Source organism: Bombyx mori, chromosome 23, assembly GCF_030269925.1.
Source record: "Bombyx mori chromosome 23, ASM3026992v2".
Classification (NCBI taxonomy): domain Eukaryota; kingdom Metazoa; phylum Arthropoda; class Insecta; order Lepidoptera; family Bombycidae; genus Bombyx; species Bombyx mori.
Genome location: NC_085129.1, coordinates 10,785,297 through 10,806,551, shown reverse-complemented (window position 1 = coordinate 10,806,551; position 21,255 = coordinate 10,785,297). Strand labels below are relative to the sequence as shown.

The 21,255-nt window shown below is 33.6% G+C and overlaps 1 protein-coding gene across 4 annotated transcripts in view; it reads left to right on the top strand.

Moving 5' to 3' along the window:
- The window catches only part of LOC105842494 (uncharacterized), a 123,880-nt gene extending 104,757 nt beyond the window's left edge, over positions 1–19,123 (top strand). For all 4 annotated transcript variants that reach the window (XM_012695946.4, XM_012695945.4, XM_021352217.3 and 1 more), the window contains 2 exons: positions 16,388–16,494; positions 17,007–19,123. In XM_012695946.4, the coding sequence (XP_012551400.1) occupies positions 16,388–16,494; positions 17,007–17,360 (461 nt within the window). In that variant the 3' untranslated portion in view covers positions 17,361–19,123. The remainder of the gene's footprint in view (positions 1–16,387; positions 16,495–17,006) is intronic.
- Positions 19,124–21,255: the final 2,132 nt, after the last annotated feature.

Here is a 21,255-nt window from a genome sequence, read left to right as displayed (position 1 = left end):
TCGTAGGTGCTAGACGTGAGAAACTATAGGAATATGTCAATACTTGACGGGTCAACGTCCAAGCTCCAACAGGTAGTGTGCGATATAGTAACGGGGTACACTCACAATACATGAGTATTGACTGGTGACGTGCGAATGGGAGAAAGGAATTTCTAAATCGTGGATATTCACCTTAACAATGTTGAGCTGGATTGAAACAAGTTTGTGATTTTACAATTCGAGAAATATCATTCAGATCTTTACATGCAGTAAAACAAGTGACTGAAAGCAGCCTTTGAAAAATTTGTAATCATGAACAAGGATATAGCTAGATTTCGAATTCGACTGGATTTTTGTATTCATTTAAAGTTTCAATAAGTTATGTGCGCTCTAATTTGAATAACGGGATCAATTGAAATGCTATCACTAGTGAAGTTGCTATTGATTTTAGCGAGATACAAGTATAAGGCAATTTCCAATAGTTGAACGCACGCTTGCCTTAAACTAAAAAAAACATTGTTAGATAATCTCTGTGAAGTCTTCCTGCAATATGAAGTCTCTTTTCGTTTGTCGATGGTTAAGCTCAAACATCGCAAATACTTGCGAATATGTAATTGCACTTGTTGTCAAATTACTTAATATTTACTGTAAAAACACGCACCATTTGGCAGTTACTTCACATAACGCTTTCACCTTTCTTCAAACTGAGATTGCGAATATATGCAAACTTTCTTTCCTTTGAAACGCTGTTCATTTTTGTTTGTTTTGTCATGTGTTTGCTAAGACACACTTATTGGGACGATTAAATGTGTCCATCAACAAACATAGTGCTAAGAATTTTATTTAAAACTAGCTGACCCGGCAGACTTCGTAGTGCCTCAATCGATAAATAAAAGACCTAAACTTTTGTATAAAAAAATAAATTTAAAACAAACAAAAGGAATCCGTTCGACGGGGGACACGTCAAAGGGAAAACAAAATTGTTATTTTAATTTAACTACGAGCATTTTCATATTTATCTACTTTTAAACCTTCCCTGGACTTCCACAAATAATTCAAGACCAAAATTAGCCAAATCGGTCCAGCCGTTCTCGAGTTTTAGCGAGACTAACGAACAGCAATTCATTTTTATACATATAGATAATCTTTTCTTATTTATTAGTAGATTTGTTATTGATTATTTTCTGTAAATAGACATCTGCTGTTTATAGTTAGTCCGCTTTTAATTAAAGTAAATTTGACAAAACAACTAAATTAAGTAGTGTTCGCACAATGATCAAAATTCTACCATAATCACTGACACTTCAAGGTAATAAAATCGGCAATAGGTAATAACAAAACAAATATCGGCTAAGAAACGAAGAAAAACAAAGTGTAGCAGCTAAATGGTATTTTTTTGTTGCTAAAACCACAAGTTGTTGAGAGCTGTTACACAAATAAAGATAATCGGTTGAGAAACAGATGATATCTAACAGCTTTTGTCACTCTTTCAAAGAAACAAAACTGATTTTTGCAATAAATAAAAAGTATATTCCCAGAGTCAATTAAGAGCTATTATTAAGCATAGGAAAAGAAAATTGGTTGAATGTATTCTGTCTTTGGCATTTACAATCTTATTTAAATATAAATTTAAATCTGTGAATTTGATCATATTGATAAGTATAAATATTAATATCTAAACCAAGCTCGGCTAAAAATACGTTCATTTTATTATTACACGAATATTATGTCGCTCTTTAAAAGTTAAAATCAATTTCAATCAGACAACAAATCTTCTTACAAATCCGAAGATAATCCAAAAATATTAACAAAGTAAACATCAAGAAAATTAAGGCAAATACACAGAAATGTTGCCCAAATCTTAATTTATGGAACCAAATGGATAATTTCGACAATTTCAATTTCAATATCGCAAAATCGTAAAAAGTTGTAAAAGAGCTACTTTAGGTCCGTTTATATTTTAAATTAGGGTAATGACTTCGCGGAAATCGCATTTATAGTCAAATAAATTTGAATTTAGTTCTCTCGGGAGTTCTTTAAGATGTGTTTTGATACTTGTCAGATGTGTTTTGATACTTGTCAGATGTGTTTTTATCAGGTCAACCCTCACTTGTGTCCAACAAAATTTATTTATGCTTTAGTTATGCCCACATTAAGTCACTACATCACTGTTTTCTATTGTGTAGTTCATATTTCAAACATACGACTTGTGACCTAATAATAGCGACTCTTGCATATCGGTGTTTCGACACATAATTAATTACTAAATAGTTATTTATTATGACCTGTTTATTGCTTGTTGCATCAATTAGACAAATTTTAGACACGAGTGTAACCGGAGGCATTATAATCAAATTATTCTTTGAAAACAGTTATTAGACTACTTTCTTTTTTTTTAATTTATGCTGTCATTGTCACAGAACAGAGATTATCATCTGGGTATAGGGCTATTTGTTATTCATATATGATTCATTTGTTTGTGGCCTGAGTGCTATTGACGCGAAATGTATTTGTATTGCCAAAGGTGTTGAAAGCAATAGGTTGAATATAAACTATTAAATATATAAATAAAATATATATTGTAAATATTCCAGATATTTACATTTACTAATTAATTACTTACATTATTTAGGAGACAAGCGCATTCACTGCAATTGAAGTGAGTGCGCTTGTGTTGACAAATGTGACGCTTGTGAGGACAAATAAATAATAATTTATTTTTTTACAATCTATATATAAAAATGAATTGCTGTTCGTTAGTCTCGCTAAAACTCGAGAACGGCTGGACCGATTTGGCTAATTTTGGAAGGTTTAAAAGGTAGATAAATATGAAAATTCTCGGAATTAAATAAAAATAACAATTTTCTTTTCCCTTTGATGTGTCCCCCCCTGTCGGACGGATTCCTATTGTTTGTTTTAAGCTTATTTTATACAGAAGTTTAGGTCTTTTCTTTATCGATTGAGGCACTACGAAGTCTGCCGGGTCAGCTAGTGCCAAATAAATATAATTGGCTAGGTCATTTCAAATATCGGTGTGTATACTTTACTGATTAAATATTAATCTAACATCTTCTTCAAGTATGATTTTCTGACGAAAGCTGGAGATCATCAAACCAATTTGATGCTCAGTATAATTTTGAAGAATTCTTTTGCCTGATCATTAGTGAAGGATTTAAATTGTAATTGAAATGTGATGTCAAAAAGGATATAAAAATGGTATATAATTATGTTGATCTAAGAGACCATCGACTGCTTATATTTTTGTCTGTCTGCCTGTCTGTTTGTTTTTTTGTGCATCACCCAAAAACAACAGTACCAATTTTAACATTATTAATAAATAATATTACAAATTAAATTAGTATTGATTAGTAGCTGACCTGGCAGACTACGGTGCCTCAATAGATAAATAAAAGACCTAAACTTTTGAATAAAATAAACTTAAAACAAACAAAAGGAATCCGCCCGACGGGGGACACATTATAGGAAAAACTAAATTGTTATTTTTATTTAATTCCAAGCATTTTCATATTTAGCTACCTTTTAAAGTTTTTCTGGACTGCCACAAATAATTCAAGACCAAAATTAGCCAAATCGGTCCAGTCGTTCTCGAGTTTTAGCGAGACTAACGAAGCAATTTATTTTTATATACTTAGATAGATATAACGCTACAATGATGGAAGTTAAGAGAAATAGAAATAATATCATAGACCGTTTTACGGCATTGTACTTCGAATACCTTCTTACTTGTTACCTTACTTAAAGTGCATTCATACGAATCATTGCAAATTTTATCGCGAATTGTATAGTGGAAAACTACTTATATAAAAATACAATCATTTGGTAACCGGGGTTTCTTACTTTAGTACAAGCTAGTTCAAAATTGCGATATTTTTTAAAGACTATTTATTTAATGTTGCGCTGCACCTCACTATCACCATCATACACTCTTGCACACATGATCATGGATTATAAAATAAATCAGGAAAAAATATTAATTACGTAATCATCTTTAAATGTATACTTTCTACTAATTAATAATAAAATACATTCTAACTCTTAATATAATTTGAACAATTGCGTGAGAATAAACATTTAGTCGATACTTTATTAAAAAAAAAACACACGACTCGTGTTAGCATGCGCGTTAGTTGTAAAGCAATAAAAGAAACTCCACAGCCAATATTAAATTTAACGATATAATATTGCATCACCAGTGTTATGTGATCTTTGATTTTATCATTCCTACCCATGAAGACTAATAGGCGATGGGTCTTATTAATTTCGCCGTTTATCATTTCGTTGAATCCATTGCACCGCCTACCGCCGAATAGCGCGTGAAATATGTGACGCTTTTTAATTAAAATTAGATTTGAACATTCTGATAACGACACTTAATTATTATTGACGTGTTAGAAAAACAGACTCGCGTTGCAGATACATTAATTTGATCGCGTAAAAAATGTAATTGCTGAAGTCGTATCGCTTCGTGTAATGCAAGATTATATTTTTATTGTAATAAAGAATGTGAATTATGTAGTTTAATTATAGTTTTGAGTAGGCAAAATGTTATAAAGTGCTTCCAAGACTGACTTATACCATAATATAGTCCATTTGATTTTAAGGTACGAAAAACTATCATTTAAAGTTCAAAAAAGGCAAAATTAAAAGCTACCAGCTCTCGGTATAACCGATTTTTTTGTTCCGACGCAATTTTACAATTTGGCGGTACGAAAATTATACGGATTCAATCAATGTAGGCGGTACGGCGCCTTTCCATGATTATGTTGTTATATTTTAAACGCTCACAACAAAAACCCATAAGGCCTTTTTATTTTGCGGGAAAAAAAACCCACCCACACGCAACCTCTTTAGTTTGGTACAATTTAATAAAAAAAACGTTTATCAAGAGGAACAATTTTCGTGTTTTTTTCTCCCTATTACTACTGCGATGCTTACATTTTGTTTATTTTGATAAAAATTCACTAATTCTTTTTTTTTTCTTGAGTTCGGTTTTCGTTTAATCCAATTTTGACGTCAAGAGGTTTAAGTACACGACCAAACTTTTTGTTACGAGCCTTTTTGAGAATCGCGCAATCAGCACAAATACTCATCGGCAAATTATAAAATGCTCAAGATTTTTATTCTAGCACTCGAAATTTAAATAATGAGGATTTACCACGAGAGCTTACTAATTAAAATTCCGAAATGGAACGAAAACTCCCGATTAAGTGTACGAAGACCTCGAGTAAATAATTTTAATTTGTTTTATGAATATCTTTATAATTGAATCTTATGACCAATAAACCAATTAAACTGTAGGTCACGATAATTTACTGTAGGTCACGAAACGTGATAAAAAAAATGATAAAGAATGGCTGTAAGCAAGATGCAAGTAATGAAAACATTCCTGACTTCTTTCTTTTTGGACACGCATACGAGATCACGGAACATCTGATGATATGCGGATATTGGAGTCCATAATTAGCAGAGGGTTTCTGCTACTGCTTTTGAAGTTTTTTTATTGGCTTTGCGGGAAAACGAATTTATGATCCACCTGATGGCTAGTTGTCACCGCCAACCATGGACACCAGCAATGCCAGCGGCTAAGCTAAGCTGTTTTTACTGAATCGACGTATTAAAATAGCATCTTTCCTAACCTCAAATATGAAATACACTATTTCTTCATGACTAAAATTTATGTAGATTGAAAACTCACGATCACGATTAAAATCACGATTAAATAGTAAAGTGAACTAAGAATTAATTTCATTTTTTTATCATGTTGATATTGGCTCGGATATTAGAGGGACGTTATATAATTATTATACTATTATTGGTCCTTGATGTGTGTGCAAATTTCCAAGTTAATCGGACGTTCTTGAAGTCGATTAAAATGAAGTTTAACAATTCTGTTACATACAAACAAATGTATATCTTTACATACCAAGCTAATGTCGGCGTGTTAATAATTATCAAGTTAATAAAAAGCGCATAAGAGCGGTGGCTTCCAACTAGTGCGGACCCAGATCAATTACTTTTACACTATAAATTTCAGGGCTTAGATTAAAATATCCGATGAAATTACATTAGGTACATAGGTATTGAGAAAAATCGATACCGTTCCAGAATAGAACCAAGGCATAATCGTAGGATGAGTACATTCACGAGGCTGTGGTCCCTTCAAGGAGTCTTCACTTTGTTTACTTTTTAAATATTACGTAATTCATCAACGCGATCTTACCTTTGTATCGTGCGTCTTAATTAATTACGAGAATTGTAACCCGGAGCAATTTTAATAACTTATATTACCATCTGTTTTTAATATCGTAACGTAACCTATTGATATGATATTCAGATGCTGAAATCCACACAGGCGCTGTGGTGCTTATCTAAATGTTTTATTTGTATTACTTTAGCATATGTTGGTAACAATGCTTATTGGGTGGTCCGGCACTGAGCAATTCAATGTCGCGAATAACAAAAAAAATAATATGTAATATACAATAATCGTATTTTGTAAATACGTAGTACTTCGTAATAAAAATATGTTTCGATAAGACGAAACAAAACGTAATGTTTATGAATCGCTTATTTTGTAAGTGATTTAAATTGCAGTGCCCAAAATGCTTGAGCAATGCCCAACGTTTTGGAACTAAGTTCCTTATGGGACGATGTAGAGGTACCCTAACCGGGAAAAAACGTCCTTAACGTGAGATTTTATGTTTGTTACCTCATAACTTTTTAGTAGGTGAATCGATTTTGATGATTATTTTTTTATTAGAAAGCTGACGTTTTCCGTGTGGTCTCATTTCAATTTAGTCCAGTATAATAGTATCCATGAGAAAACCATATAAGCCTTAAATAAGCATTAAGTACGTGCGCGTCAAATAGATAAATAACTCAATATCACGCCAACCGATTTCGATGATTATTGTTTTTTACTACATAAACGTAAAGTAAGTGTGTTTGTCGGTTTTTTGCATCTTTTAAATGTCAACTTTTGGAACGATAGGTAGGTATTACTTATTGCTATCGAAGTCTGTCAGCTCTCTGGCCCACCAGGTGATGAGGGGTCATCGTTGCCCATGGATACCAGAAATGGCAGATGCAGCAGTAGCGGATACGTCATAGTGTTCGTCATAGTGAAACACATCAAAATTAGGTTACAATAAAACCAGGGCCAGTCGATACTTACCGCAAAATAGTCTGCCAGATTATCGAATTCTACTTTTTCGTAACACTTTATCACGTCAATTTTATGATGTGCGCATTATCAAAAATATGCGTTTGACCTGATTTCCACGATTATTCTGAATCCAACCGATAAATTTGTGACTCTTATGGCTATTGTATTAAAAACTATTTCCTTTTTTCCGATGATAATATTTTATGCATTATTGACACAGTTTATTTCGTGTAATATCGTGTTTTGTACTCTCAATACGTCTGATTTTGACGTTTAGATTGATAAATGATCTGCTAAGTTAATTTTTTGAAAATGCATTTCGATTTTTATTTGGAGTACATTAAAGCTGAAACGTTTTAAAATAAATGGGGTTTCATAATATTTCTCTATTAAACAATATTTTTTTCTATTTCGTAGACAGGTAGACGAGCTCACGGCCCACCTGGTAAAAATTGGTACCTACCTTCGATATTCGAACACGGGCACAGTTGCATCACTTGATACGAATGGACTGCTCTTCTTATACATGCTTTAGGCCACTACGCCCTCATAACAACAATAATTTTTTTTTGTTATTCATTTGCACCGGCCTAAAATTTTATCAGCCGTATAAAAGATAAATTTAATTGTAAACATAACCGCCATCCCTAGTATTAGTGTCAATGCCACGTAGTGTTTGTGGTCACTTAATCTAGCCTGACTAGACTGGAATCCGATATATTATCTGTAACATTGAAACAAAATTATTAACTGGAAGTGAAACTTTAATAATTTATGATTTCAATCGGAAAATATTTATGATTTTTAGTTTTTTCGTAGTAGCTTGAAAAAGGAAATGCTTAATTTATTTATTGTGTTCTTAAAAAAATATCGTTATTATACTACTACAACAACCACGCAGTATGAACCAGATTTTATTTGCCTTATCGATGTATATTTATATAAATAGATAAAGACAATACAGTTCAATACTTTTTCTTTTCTGTTTGCACAACGATTTTCTTTTTTAAGTAGCTATTGACAAACTTATAGCTTTATCAGTGAAATAATTGAAATAGTTTCCTTCCTATAATTACAAGAATAAACGTGTTATATGAAATTAATCTCAATCTTAAAGAGTCAGGGTTGAATTTTGATCGTAGGGGGAATAATATTAGTTTCAAGTTATTTTAGTCAAACCGTTATCTGAATGAAATAAGTTGCCTTTAAAAAAATAGATAGTGTACTGCGAACACATCGAACCTATGTTATTCTCATTAAATTTGCAATGTGTCAGTATTTTGCGATTTATGCCAAAAATAAACAATCTGTTCATTAAAGCGATGTTTTGCATTTTCTCATCTTATTTCATGCAGAGAGAAAAATATATCTTATTTAACAAAATCAATTAATTTAGATAATATGTAAAATAATTTCCATCAAACTATTACATAAACATTGAACGTCGTTCCGATACGAACTTTCCAAAGATTCTCATAAAAGCGAGGTGAAAACCGTAGGCCACATTCAATATATTTATATAATACTACGAATCTTATTGTACGTCACATTTGAATGAATTAAGCGACATTTCAGCCAACATTCAAATACTGAATATTATAATGGTGTACATTTACGATGCGAAATTGTAGAACATCCAGTGTCCACTGTGATTCTCCGCAATAATCGTTCCATTTATTATATGTCTATGTTTCGTGTTAATGTAATATATTAGCGGTCTCAGGTCGTGATTAGATAGATTATTTGAAAACAAGGGACAAAGTCTAGTAAATCGATACGAGATGAGTAATGCGTAAGTAATTTGCACTCTATTAGACTATAATATTAATATGTAGTGCGGAGTATTGTAGTTAGCTGACATAAGCCATTATGGAATTATTATTGTAACACTCGTAAACGTGTTTGATTAGTTTTAGACAGATTAGCTGAGTAAAAAAAAATGTGCATACATTTTCTATTCTTTCATATACTCATCGGATTGTGTTCTTGATTTTATGTGCTTGCAGCAGATTTTAAATAATTTTCAATTATCAGAAATGTTACATTTTGGCATGAGGTAATTTTAAGTGCTAATCAAAGTTTAACCCAAAATACTGTCACGATTGTTTTAGGTATGAAGAAAATCTTCACAGGGCTTAGGTTACGCAACATTTCAATCATAATCATAATACTCAGAAATTCTAATATTGTTCCAAAAAACTAACATTCGATTTTTCAAATTCTTCGCGAGAGGCACGGCTCTTGAATATTCTGATATGTAAAGCTTATTTATTTCATACATTATGCGGATGTAGCCTCGATTCGAAATGTCAGTATTCTCGCATAAGTGTAATGATGCATCAGTGACGTCACAGCACGAGGAAGGGTGATAAGGAAAAACGTGCGAAAACCTAGTCTCTAGGAATGCTTAGAGTATACGTAATCTGTACTAAAAATAGAGCCAGTAATATGAATGATTGGTCATTGACGTACACGACTACCCTGTTGTACTTGGCGCCAATGTAATTAACATAATTCTCTCTGTGTCATATGATGGTAAAATTGTTTTGGAATAATAGCTTACCATTATTTTAGCCGGGAGGTTGAATCGCCGGATAATCAACCCACGTGTCCCGGGTGGGATGCTATGTTGAATCTAGCAATCACTCCTTTCGCTGCCCGAAACGGTACTTCTGGTGTTCCAAAAAGGCAATCTAGTTGTTACCTCTGTGCATATCATCTCTTCCCCCGTGGAACACCGTTACTGTAGGCCACACGATCATTAGTCTTCGTTCGAAATCCTACAGAGGCAAGATCCGATGTGAATTATTTGCGCCTCACACATTTATATCCGTATCAAAGGCGCGTGGAACCATTTAAAAACAAAATACATTTTAATGTATAAATCCGTTTTGTTTCGTTTATTTGTTCCATTCTGATTTTCTTAATCTGGATACGACGCTATCTGAGATTAAGATAGCGGTCGAGATTTCAATAGCTGACTAAATCCCTGTTTACTTACCAAGGCGTTAGCATCCTGTCGCCGTGAAGGCGCTGCTTTTAAAGCGCGTTCCCATTTTCGAGACGACACGATTTTCCGATCTTCGAGTTATTTTTCATATCTTTTAAAATATTAACATTGAGTGTGCTGGAAGACATTCTTAAAGAAATAAAGAGTGCTTTTTAATAAGCTTTTTTATTACCATCTATTTCGGTGTTTACGCTAACAAATAATTAGTAAGATTTTTAGATAAGCATCAAATTTCTTAAACAAATATATTTTAACGTAAACAACTATTTCAATTGTTGAAGGAATGTCGTGCAATCAATAAAGAACCTAACAGATAGATACGTAAAGATTGTATATTGTAATTGAAACTTCGACCCCTTGAGTCCAAGCGAGCAGAGGCATTCATGTTATGATATCAATGCTTAGTCTGTTAGAAATAAAATAAAATATAGGGTCGGGGAACCACCGTCAAGAACAAAGTCCCTTACTTTACCGTCAGTTTTGCGTTCTGTTCGTTTTGTTTACTTTACTAGCGGTAGGCAGCGGCTTGGTTCTGTCCCTGGCATTGCTGAAGTCCATGGGCGACGGTAACCACTCACCATCAGGTGGACCGTATGCTCGTCTGCCTACAAGGGCAATAAAAAAATTATTAAACCACCAAAATACAATCGCTCATAAATTACTGCATCTCATTTATTTTCGAGCATTTCATCTCTGCTTATCTTCTTATATTAGCTTAGCTCTATCAAAAATCTTTACAAAAAATTCAATTGTGAGTATTAAAAGTTGAGAAGTGCATTCGATTTTAAGATTATTCTTTAACGCAACTGTAATATTATAAAGGTTTATAAATATAAGTTTTGTCTTTAGGCAATTGTATTTCAAGATGACGGTTTTTTTGGCTAAGTCAATAACGGCGTAACGCTATTTTGTTACGTGACGATTTCTATCAACACCTTTTTGTTTTGGGCTCCAATCTGATATGAGACACGCTGTTGTGCGGTATTATGGTACATTTTGTGCAATAATTTGTTTTCAATACTTTTATATTAAAAAGGCATAAAAATATTCTTTCCGACGTGACGTGTAATGTAATGAAATCACTCTTTCTAAAGAAGCGCTTTGGGAGTCAAAGTGAGATTCTTGTTAAATATCAAACCCACCGCAGGCTCGGATTCACTCGGATTTGCCGCGATTACAACCGTTCAACTTGAGTTTTAATTCCGCTTTTATCTGTGTGTAATGGGTACGGCATCGAGGTTGAATGTTTCAGAATGTTAGTTTTAACTTGGTGGTAACACCAGTATTACCGCATTCAAAGTGAATTAAATTGTTCATTTTCTATTTTGAGTATTTTTTGTATGTTTTTTTAATTTTTTAAATGTACACTCCACATTTAAAAAATTTACAACTTCATTTTATTAAAGTGTTTATTTACCACATGACTTTGCCCCTGTAAAAATTGCAGTGGACTTTGTATTGTATATGAATTTTTGAAATCAATACTTTATATGTCAGGATTTAGATATATTACAAAAGATATTATTATCTACTTTAATAATTAAAAACAATATTTAAGATTAGACGTTCGTTTCTTAGTTCAAAATAAATAAATTTCCTTTATAATAAATGATTAATGGATTCCATTGTTGAAATATATTTACAAGTATTCAATTTTGATAAAAGGTATTAACGATCGTGGACAGAAAAATTTAAAGCATTGTATTACATTAAGTTTATTAAATTCAGGTAACAAGTACATAGATATTGATATGGCGTTATCGGTCGATTGTCAGTCATTGACCCGTGAATCGTTGACTGTTCTTGATGACTTGAAGATTAATTTGTAGAAAATGTGAGCCAAAAAGAGACATTTAATGTGAAGTAAATACGTGAGGTAAATAGCTTGAAGGTCATTAGTATGTGTGCCTGTGGAAATAGACAAATAATTATTGTATATTATAATATTGTCCCAATAACAGTTTCTTTTTCCTTTATTTCTTTTAAAATTATTAGTCCCACTGGGTTCAGTGGTGTGACAGAACGTCAATTATAGAAATAATGATTCGATTGACGACATGTTAGATATGATATGCGATTTGTTTTTTAAATTGCGCACAGTATGTGTATAATTATCTGTTTTATTCTACTGTCAGTTTTGAATTTTCCCTCGAAAATTTGTTTCTTGCTCCGTCTGGCTCTATACTTCTTCTTTCGGTAGAGTAAGATTTTATTATTTGATTATGCAGATATGAAATGACAAAGCTTGAATACTGTTTCAAATCAAATGTACCAGTTTCTTCTTGTTCAGTTTGACTATATACTTACGAAATCGAAAGATTGAAAGTCTATCTGCGTAGCTAACTGAAGAGAAAATCACGTGTCGGCGTCACTTCAAAGAGATGTTCACTCAAGCGACTGAGATAACTTTGTCTTTACAAAATTAGCTTGTCTCTCAATCACGGGGTTAGGCACATTACGCGCTCCGCCTGTTTCCAAAGAAGTTCCCTTTGAAATTGTCCCCTGCTTAAAGTTTACGAATCGTATTATCTAAGTTTTGTACAGATGTTTTATCTGTTTAATTATTAATAATTAATGTGTAGATTGACAGACGAGTTTATTGTTCACCTCTCTAAAGTGGTTGCTACATAACTTAATTGACATGAAAATAAATTTAAGTTAAAACTTCAATTGCCATAAAGGCAATTGATGGTAATAAACCAGAGCGCATGATTGCCCCGTGTCACAAATAGGTAAATCGTTGATATCTAATTTTTCAAGCTTACAATATGTTCTGTCAGTATTGTAAAGTTTGACATCACTGAATAAATATCAAGGTTGTCATTTTTGGCACATATAAGAACTAAATTCGATTCTAATACTTTGATATGGTCAGGTGTACGCTGCTGGTATTATTATCTTGTTAATTGCATCAATGGATGACAGATGACATCGATGGTTACCGGAGCATACAGATACCACAGTGAAAATGTCGCCATCCAACTTGAAACCTGAAATTAAAGTCTACGTCTCACTGTGAATCGGTTGATCCACCATTTTTCTATTCACCATTCATATATATAACATATTTATTTGATCCACCATTCCATTAAGGTTGGAATTCAGACTCTTTAGCGATAGATAGAAGAAGTACCAAATAATGATAAATATTTAATAAAGGTGATGACTCAGAACGGAAATTGATTCAGGATTGATTAGTACCGTTTGCTTAAAAGGAACAGTAGTATGCCCCACAGCCAAATATATAAAAAAAAACGTTTTTAAATTGTTCTCCTCAAAGATGGAGATTGCGTTTATCTCTCTCTATAGATATCATTAACCTGAGAAGAAGCTGTGCTAAGAAGTGCCTCTAATATATTGTTATTCATTCGATCCTTAATTAGTTCACCCGCAAAGAAGTCACGTACAACTCGTAATAGCTTATTTTAAATTCGACATCTAAAACTCATAAATAAAATACGTTTTCAACTGATCAATACCTGAACGAATATGTTAAAATTTATTTTTCTTACCACTTTAACAAATAAGCATTGTGCAAATTTGCAACGCACTACTAAAACAAGCATACCGATTCGTTCCATTCACAGTTTCGGTCAAAACTAAAATGTAATGCTACGGAGATTAAACAAATTTTCATTTACAATAACTTCTCTGACGTACGCGCTCTACAAGATAACGTTATAACACACAATAAAACAATTCCTGACTTTATCAGAGTATTTTTATAGCTGTATTTGATGGGGTAAAAAAATATTATTAAATTACTCTTATTTCACGTGATCATAATGACGCTCTGTTTTTAAAAAGAAATAGCATTTCGCTGTTAATACAGTTATTTCTCACCCAAGACTATTGAGAACTGTTTTTGATCGATATAGCTATTTAAGGACAGGATCTTATCATTTTGACAAAGTAATAAAGTAAGGTTTTCGGTAGGCAGCGGCTTGGCTTTGCTCCTGGCATTGCTGAAGTCCATGGGCGACGGTAACCACTCACCATCAGGTGGGCCGTATGCTCGTCTGCCTACAAGGGCAATAAAAAAAAATCAGACTACTCGATGGAGACAAGACCACTAGTGTCCGATTTGGGGTGTGTTTGGCGGTTTTTGATACTAACCTTCCCTTCCTAGTTCTAAGTCAGGGTTGCTTTGTTGTTAATTTGTTGTCGGATGCCATAGACCGAACGTGAAAATCACTACATACGTTGCGATGTAAAGTCGAAATTTCAATTGTCACGGTTATTCTAACATAATTAGAATTAGTATCAGTTTGATTTAAAGATATTGGTCGTAGTGGCAGCTTTTGAAAAGTAGGATAACCGAATGTCCTATATAACTGGGAACTCGACCTTAATTATCTAGCGGATTTGAATTGCGAACTATATGGATTCCGCTATAACCTTATGAGGAACCTTTTAATGAAACTGATGCCTAAGTTCAAATATACAAAAAAAAAAACTATTATAGAATTTGTATTTAATCTTTACTAATTAAAGGCAAACAAAACTAAGCTCGTTCGTCTGTAAATTGTCACCGAAACCTTAGTAGTTACACGATCGATCATATATATTTCCTGTTCGGCTTTAACCCGATATCGTTTTTCCGCTTTCACACAAACCGATTCACAGAAATTATAACGAATTTATGTCCGTAGTTATACCGTAGTTTTTATATCCCCGAATGTTAATTGAAATGACATAGCCGGTGTCGCAGGCGGTCGCATCCGATGCATACGGTTTTATTTTTATTTTTTATAAATGCTTTTTATTCGAAACCAGTCGCGTTGGACATTGGATTCCATACACGAACTTTCGTCTTTCACGTTATCTATCATAGAAAGGTTGGTTTATATGATGTCAAAATAAAAATAAAAAATATATATTTAAAAAGCAACGAGAGTTCTATTTATTCCGTTCACTGTATATTGTGAGTTTTATATTTATAATTTTGCTCTTAAATATTATGTAACTGGCCAATAATCAGGAGACACATGTGAGCGCTACGTGCCCCCTCAAACCTCTTTCCCTATATAAGGTACATTTAGACATTAGAGGTGTTATCCAGTTCCTACCAATCGAATACCACTATTGTTAAGATGTGTTGATCGCATGTCTCGTAGGAATAACATGATCGAATACGATTCTTTTAATAGGTAAATTTCAAATGTAATGAAAAGCACACATGTAATACTGTCTTTCAATGTATAAAGTGTCCAACAATAATTTAACATTCATCGACATATTCATTTTGAACTTTAAAAAAGTTCATTTTAATGAACCATCAAAATAAAAATATTAACTCTGTAGCGCGATGTAATAATGTAATTTCTAATTTACTCCGTTTTTAAGTTTTATTGATTAGTAAGATGAATCAAGGCGTGACGACCGAAATATTAATATTTTAGACTATCATATGGATATAGGACATCCTTATTCATTCTAAATTATAAAGGTTTTAAAAAAGTAATACATATCTAGTAAATTAAAAGTAAAAAAATATATGTTTGTTCTCATTTCTTCAAATATTGTTTTCAAAAGTAACATTGTATTTTAAGAAAGTAACTAAAATAATAAGGCTTCGATTTTAATAAGAATGATTGCACGCATGGTGATGTAATTATCGATACCGGGAGTTTTAAATGAGATTCCTTGAATGTTGACTTTCTAATTATTAATATTACCGTGTTATGAGTTTATTCATTACAAATTAGAGAGCCAAGGAACATACTTGACTTCGTAGTTTTAGTATAATTCTGTTTACGTTTTTTTGTATACACAGTGTGTATTTATTTCTTTGTAATAAAGATAAAGGCTTTCTTAAATTTAGAGTTTTCAAAAAAGCAATTGTTTAACAACAATTTTTTTTTTTTTGTATTTTTTTGCGCAAGCGGCGATGCTCTCTCGAACCATCGAGTCTTGGGTATCGAGTATTCATAGACATCATAACATGATAGACACCTTGAGACATGAGATCGAAGTCTCAGTTGTATACCGGCTGTCTCTGTCCAAATCGGAACCCGTGACTGTTTCTCGGCAAAAATAGGCCGAATGGAAGTACCCGTGCGATTATACGGTACATATTTTTAAAGCTTCATAAACGTCTAAAGATTGCAAAACAAATACTGCCTATCTCGATGCGTCTATCTGTGATACAACAATTTGTCAAGATTATTAGGTACTTTAGAATTTTATGACAGTGTTTTTTTTTGTTACAGCGAATCTCACCATCAGCTCGCGCTTCAGCCTAGAACTGCTAATCTACTCGCCCATTCAAGACATGTATCTCTGTTTCAATCGATCCCGGCTTGTCGGCAGGCGCCTGGTGAGTTAATTTATTATTTACTGGCTTTTGCCCGCGACTTCGTCCGCGTGGAATAGTTCACAAATAATGCTTTATTTTAGAACAAATTTGGTTAGCATAAAACACATTATAGTGAGTCAACCTTAACATATAGACATGTATGCTGTCGTGGAATTTTTTTAGATCTTTTAAAGGGGAACAATTCTGTCATACACTATTTTAGCGAAACATTAACCGTTTCTGCAGCACACACAGCGGAAGCTCTCAAAAGGGGAAAAACCCCGATTTTGAAACATTCTTCATTCGTGCTCTGCTTGTATTGGTCTTAGAATGGTGTTATATAGCCTGAAAGAATAATATACACTGAAAGATTTTTTCAAATCGTTCCAGTAGTTCCTGGGATTAGCGCGTTCAAACAAACAAAATCTTCAGCTTTATAATATTAGTATATAAGTATAGATTATTACGAATCCTAAGTAAAACTGTTCGTGTAATTGTAATTGAATCAAATTTTTCTTCTTTCTTCTTCGCAGACACGTTTCCAAGCAGAGAAGCAGCCCAACTGCCTATTCAAAGAGGAATTTGTCGACGGCTACAACAGATACCGACTCGCGAACAACAAAAACAGGTACATAGGGTTCAACCGGCGCGGGATGCAGTTGCGTCGTGGCAAGAACAACGTTCCGGAGAGAATGCACAAGTGTTTCTCCTTCATGAACGAAGCCCACGACTTCGACATCAACAGACACAACAGCATGCTCGCCAATACCAAGTGGCGCTCACAGCGTAGACGGCCTCCAGCGCAGAACTCCATCAAGCCTCCGTGCCGCGGTGTGCGCCACCACCACGCCAGGCATCAGAGGCGGAGGAACTGCGAGGGCACGTAGACAACCTCTCCCGATAATTAGCAGCTTCAAGCTTCAACGCTTCGCGCGTTTCGTTGCCAGAGCTGTCGATGGACTTTGTGAGTGGACAGAGTATTAGTCAACTACCGCAGTATTATTACAGTGACGTGGACAGTGATAGCATTAGGTGGGGCGCGGTGGCCGCGGCGTTTCAAACGCCGCATGAATGGTAGCTGAAGCGATAGAGCAAACATTTGAATGGGGGTAAAAAAAAAAACGCCGAGCCGAGACGTCGTCCGGAGCTGTGAAATTCCTTAAGGTCGTGTAACATCGTGGCGCTCGTTTGTTCGTGTGCTATCGACCGGGCCTGTGCACTAAAAGGAAAAAAGGTTTTCTGTGGAAAGAACAAATAGTAGTCTCGGTCGTCACGAGTGTTCAGACAGACCACCGTTGCACTCGGATGCTCGCTGGCGCGCCGACACTCGACGGCCGAGCTGTGAGCCACCCACCAGCATTACATGAACTACATCCCATACCTTCGATTGCTCCGGCTGGCCCGCTATCAGTGTAGCTAATATGCCTTTACGTCAATTCTCAGTGTGTTATTATTTAAAACGCTTAAATTTTAAGTCCGGATCGTGACTGCTTGTAAATATAATAGGACTGATTGTGTTTACTTATTTATCGAAATAAATGTTATTCAGAAAATTTTAAACGTAGATGTTAGATGTAAAGTTGTAATAAAATGTTTTGTATTTAATAATGGGTACCCGACCGTCGCTCTCTCGTGATTAGCCAGTCGATCTAGTTTTCATAATAAACTTCCTCTACTGAAATTATTCCCTTAATAATTGTTCTTGATTAGATAAATTCAAATGTTTCTGTGTATCTGTTCGGTATGATTTGAGAGCTTTGTAAATATTATTTTAAGTGTTGGCATGTGAATGATGGATTGAATCTCTTGTTTTCGTAAAGTCGATTTTCAATCGATGCTTCTTTGTCTTTTCTATTTAATTGCGTTAAAGATTTAAATTGTGAATTCTTTTAAGTACCAGTATATAAAGGCCATTATTGTGTAAAATAATTTATAAGATCTGTGCCATATGTGTGGTGGCAATGTATGTATTTGTGTTCGCATTGTAATAGTAGTATATTTAAATGTCTATGTATGTTCACCTATAGTAGAAATTGCCCTTATTTATATTAAGAATATGCTGAATGTAGGCAATAACCGTTTTCGATGTAATACATACAAATTTTATCTAAAAATTTAGAAAATCCAAAAAGGCCCTTGTCCGTTTTTGGGCTAATTTGAAATCAATAAAAGTTATTAGTTAAATGTATCGTATTGTCATGTATTCATTTGTATGTTGATGTTGTAAAAAAAGCGATTACCTCAATCCGAATATTGAATTTCAATTTTTTCTACAGCTGTCATAATAAATCTATTGCATATTGTTCTTTTGCTAGTCGTATAGTTATTTTGGAACTCGAACAATATTCGGATTTAGAAAATCGTAGAAACAAATAAAAAGCCAAAAAAAAAAAACAATGTGAACGTATATCGTTGCTATACATTCCTATATATTCCATAGAAAGTAATTGTTAAAAGACATTTTAAAACATTCCAAACACGTAAAAATAGTGTAATGAAAATATGCGCTTAGATACATTTATTAAATATATATATGTAATTTGACGACGGCTCTTGTATCGCTGCGTCAAAATATAAGTATTCAAATGCTGAAACCGAAACATTATAGCTAAGAAAAATTACGAAATTAAATCATATTTAACACGCTGTACATTATGTTCTTTATTTCATATACTTTTAACCCCATATATCAATTCTGACTAGCCAAATAAAAAACTTCAAAATAACATTATATTTAACGGCCGTCTGGTGTAGTGGTAAGTGACATGGTCACTACACAAGGGGGTCGCGGGTTCGAATCCCGCCAAGGCAAGATATTTGTATGATAAATATAAATGTCTTTTCCAGGGTTATGGATGTATATTAAATATGTGTATGTGTATAATAAAAAATCTTACATTTATTTCCGTCATCTGGTACCTGTAACACAAGTTCTTTACGAACTTATCACAGGACCAGTTAATGTGGCGTGATTGTTAGTAAATATTTATTTATTTATTTATTTATATAATCATGCAATATTATCATTAAAAAAATTAAAATATAAAAAAATATATTCAAATATAAGATTTTTTTAAATTATAACCCTTCTTTCGATCTATTCGCACCGATCCACATAGTTTACTTAATCAATAAAATCATTATCCGTTTAAATGGGTTACTACAGTAAAGGCCTTCAATAAGAACACATTATCACGGTAAATTAAGGTAAGCATTCTTGAAATCAACGAAGTGTTAATCTGGGTTCTCTAACTGGATTCTTGTTTACACAAAGTAGCCGAACCGGGTGCGGTCACAAAAAAGGCGTAGTTTCCAATAATCTCGGCGGAAGAGGGTATTTGTGGAAACGTAACGTTTAGAGAGGAGAAGAAAAAAAAAGAACAAACAGGGGGAGGTAATGCCGTTGGTGCACGCGTGTGCCTGCCTGCCCTGGTTAGCACCTAAGACCCACTCAAAGAATCGAGAAACAGATTAGACTGTTTTACGTATTTTTTATACATTTAAATGAACTCATTAAAACTTTAGCAAGTACCTATTATCGGAGCACGCAGATACAAATATATTTTTTTGCATAGATGGCTGGGTGAGCTCAGTTTGTTTTCCCTTTGATGTCCCCCCGTCAGACGGATTCCTTTTGTTCGTGTCTTTTATTTATCGATTAAGGCACTACGAAGTCTGCCGGTTCAGCTAGTATATTATAAAAACGAAAATGTGTTTACAGTGCACACATAACATAGCCTTAAATGAAAAATATTCATGTAAGCTAACTAACTAACAGTAATCTTTCTATTTTTTTTTTATTTTTTATTATTGCTTAGAAGGGTGGACTAGCTCACAGCCCACCTGGTGTTAAGTGGTTACTAGAGCCCATAGACATCTACAACGTAAATGTGCCACCCACCTTGAGATATAAGTTGTAAGGTCTCAAGTATAATTACAAAATCTGAATGTATATCTACCTTGATTCGTGAGGTTTAAGTTTCATTTGGAAAACTAAAAATTTTTATAGCGCACGAATGTTTAGTTATAGAAAAAAGCAAAAGCCGATCACCATGTATTTATGAGAAGTTATGGGGAGGAAAGGTAAGCTAGTTATGGTAGTGGTAGAAGGAATTGCTCGAGTGTTTTTGACTCCTGAATCACCTGTCTATGATCCACTGGCCTGTTATGCGAAGATAAAGAAGTGTAAGAAGGGAAAGAAAAAAGATGTGTGGTGTCGTGGGACACCGGATAGGAACGAAGTTACTTATTATAAAAATATTAATTTTAAGTTTTTTTTTTTTTTTGGATTATTTTATTTATTGCAGTACGTTTTGATAAGTTTTACATTGACGAAAGCATTAATTATTAAATACTCCTATATCAAAATAATTTAACATAACTCAACCCACACAGTAGATCTTTCAATGCGCTTGAAGGAGGCACAGTCCCCAAGATACTGGCTACGTTGCCTCGTTGGACAGCCAGACTCACTCTCTGTGCAAAGTACCAGCTAGCCTTAGCATCATGTGTAACCTCCTTCAAGCGTTTGGAGATTTCTGGGCCCATTTTAAGTTCTATTCGAGGTATAAAGAAAATCATTATTCGGGTATACATTTTTTATTATGATCTTTTTATTGATAAAAAAAAAACTACTTTACAAAGTAATCAACTTTATTTTATTCACAATGATTTATAAAAAATATAAAATAATAATATACAAAGAAACAGCTATTTATCTGAATAATAATAACAATAACCGTCATCACGTAGACTATACATCCGACACTGTATAGCCATCAT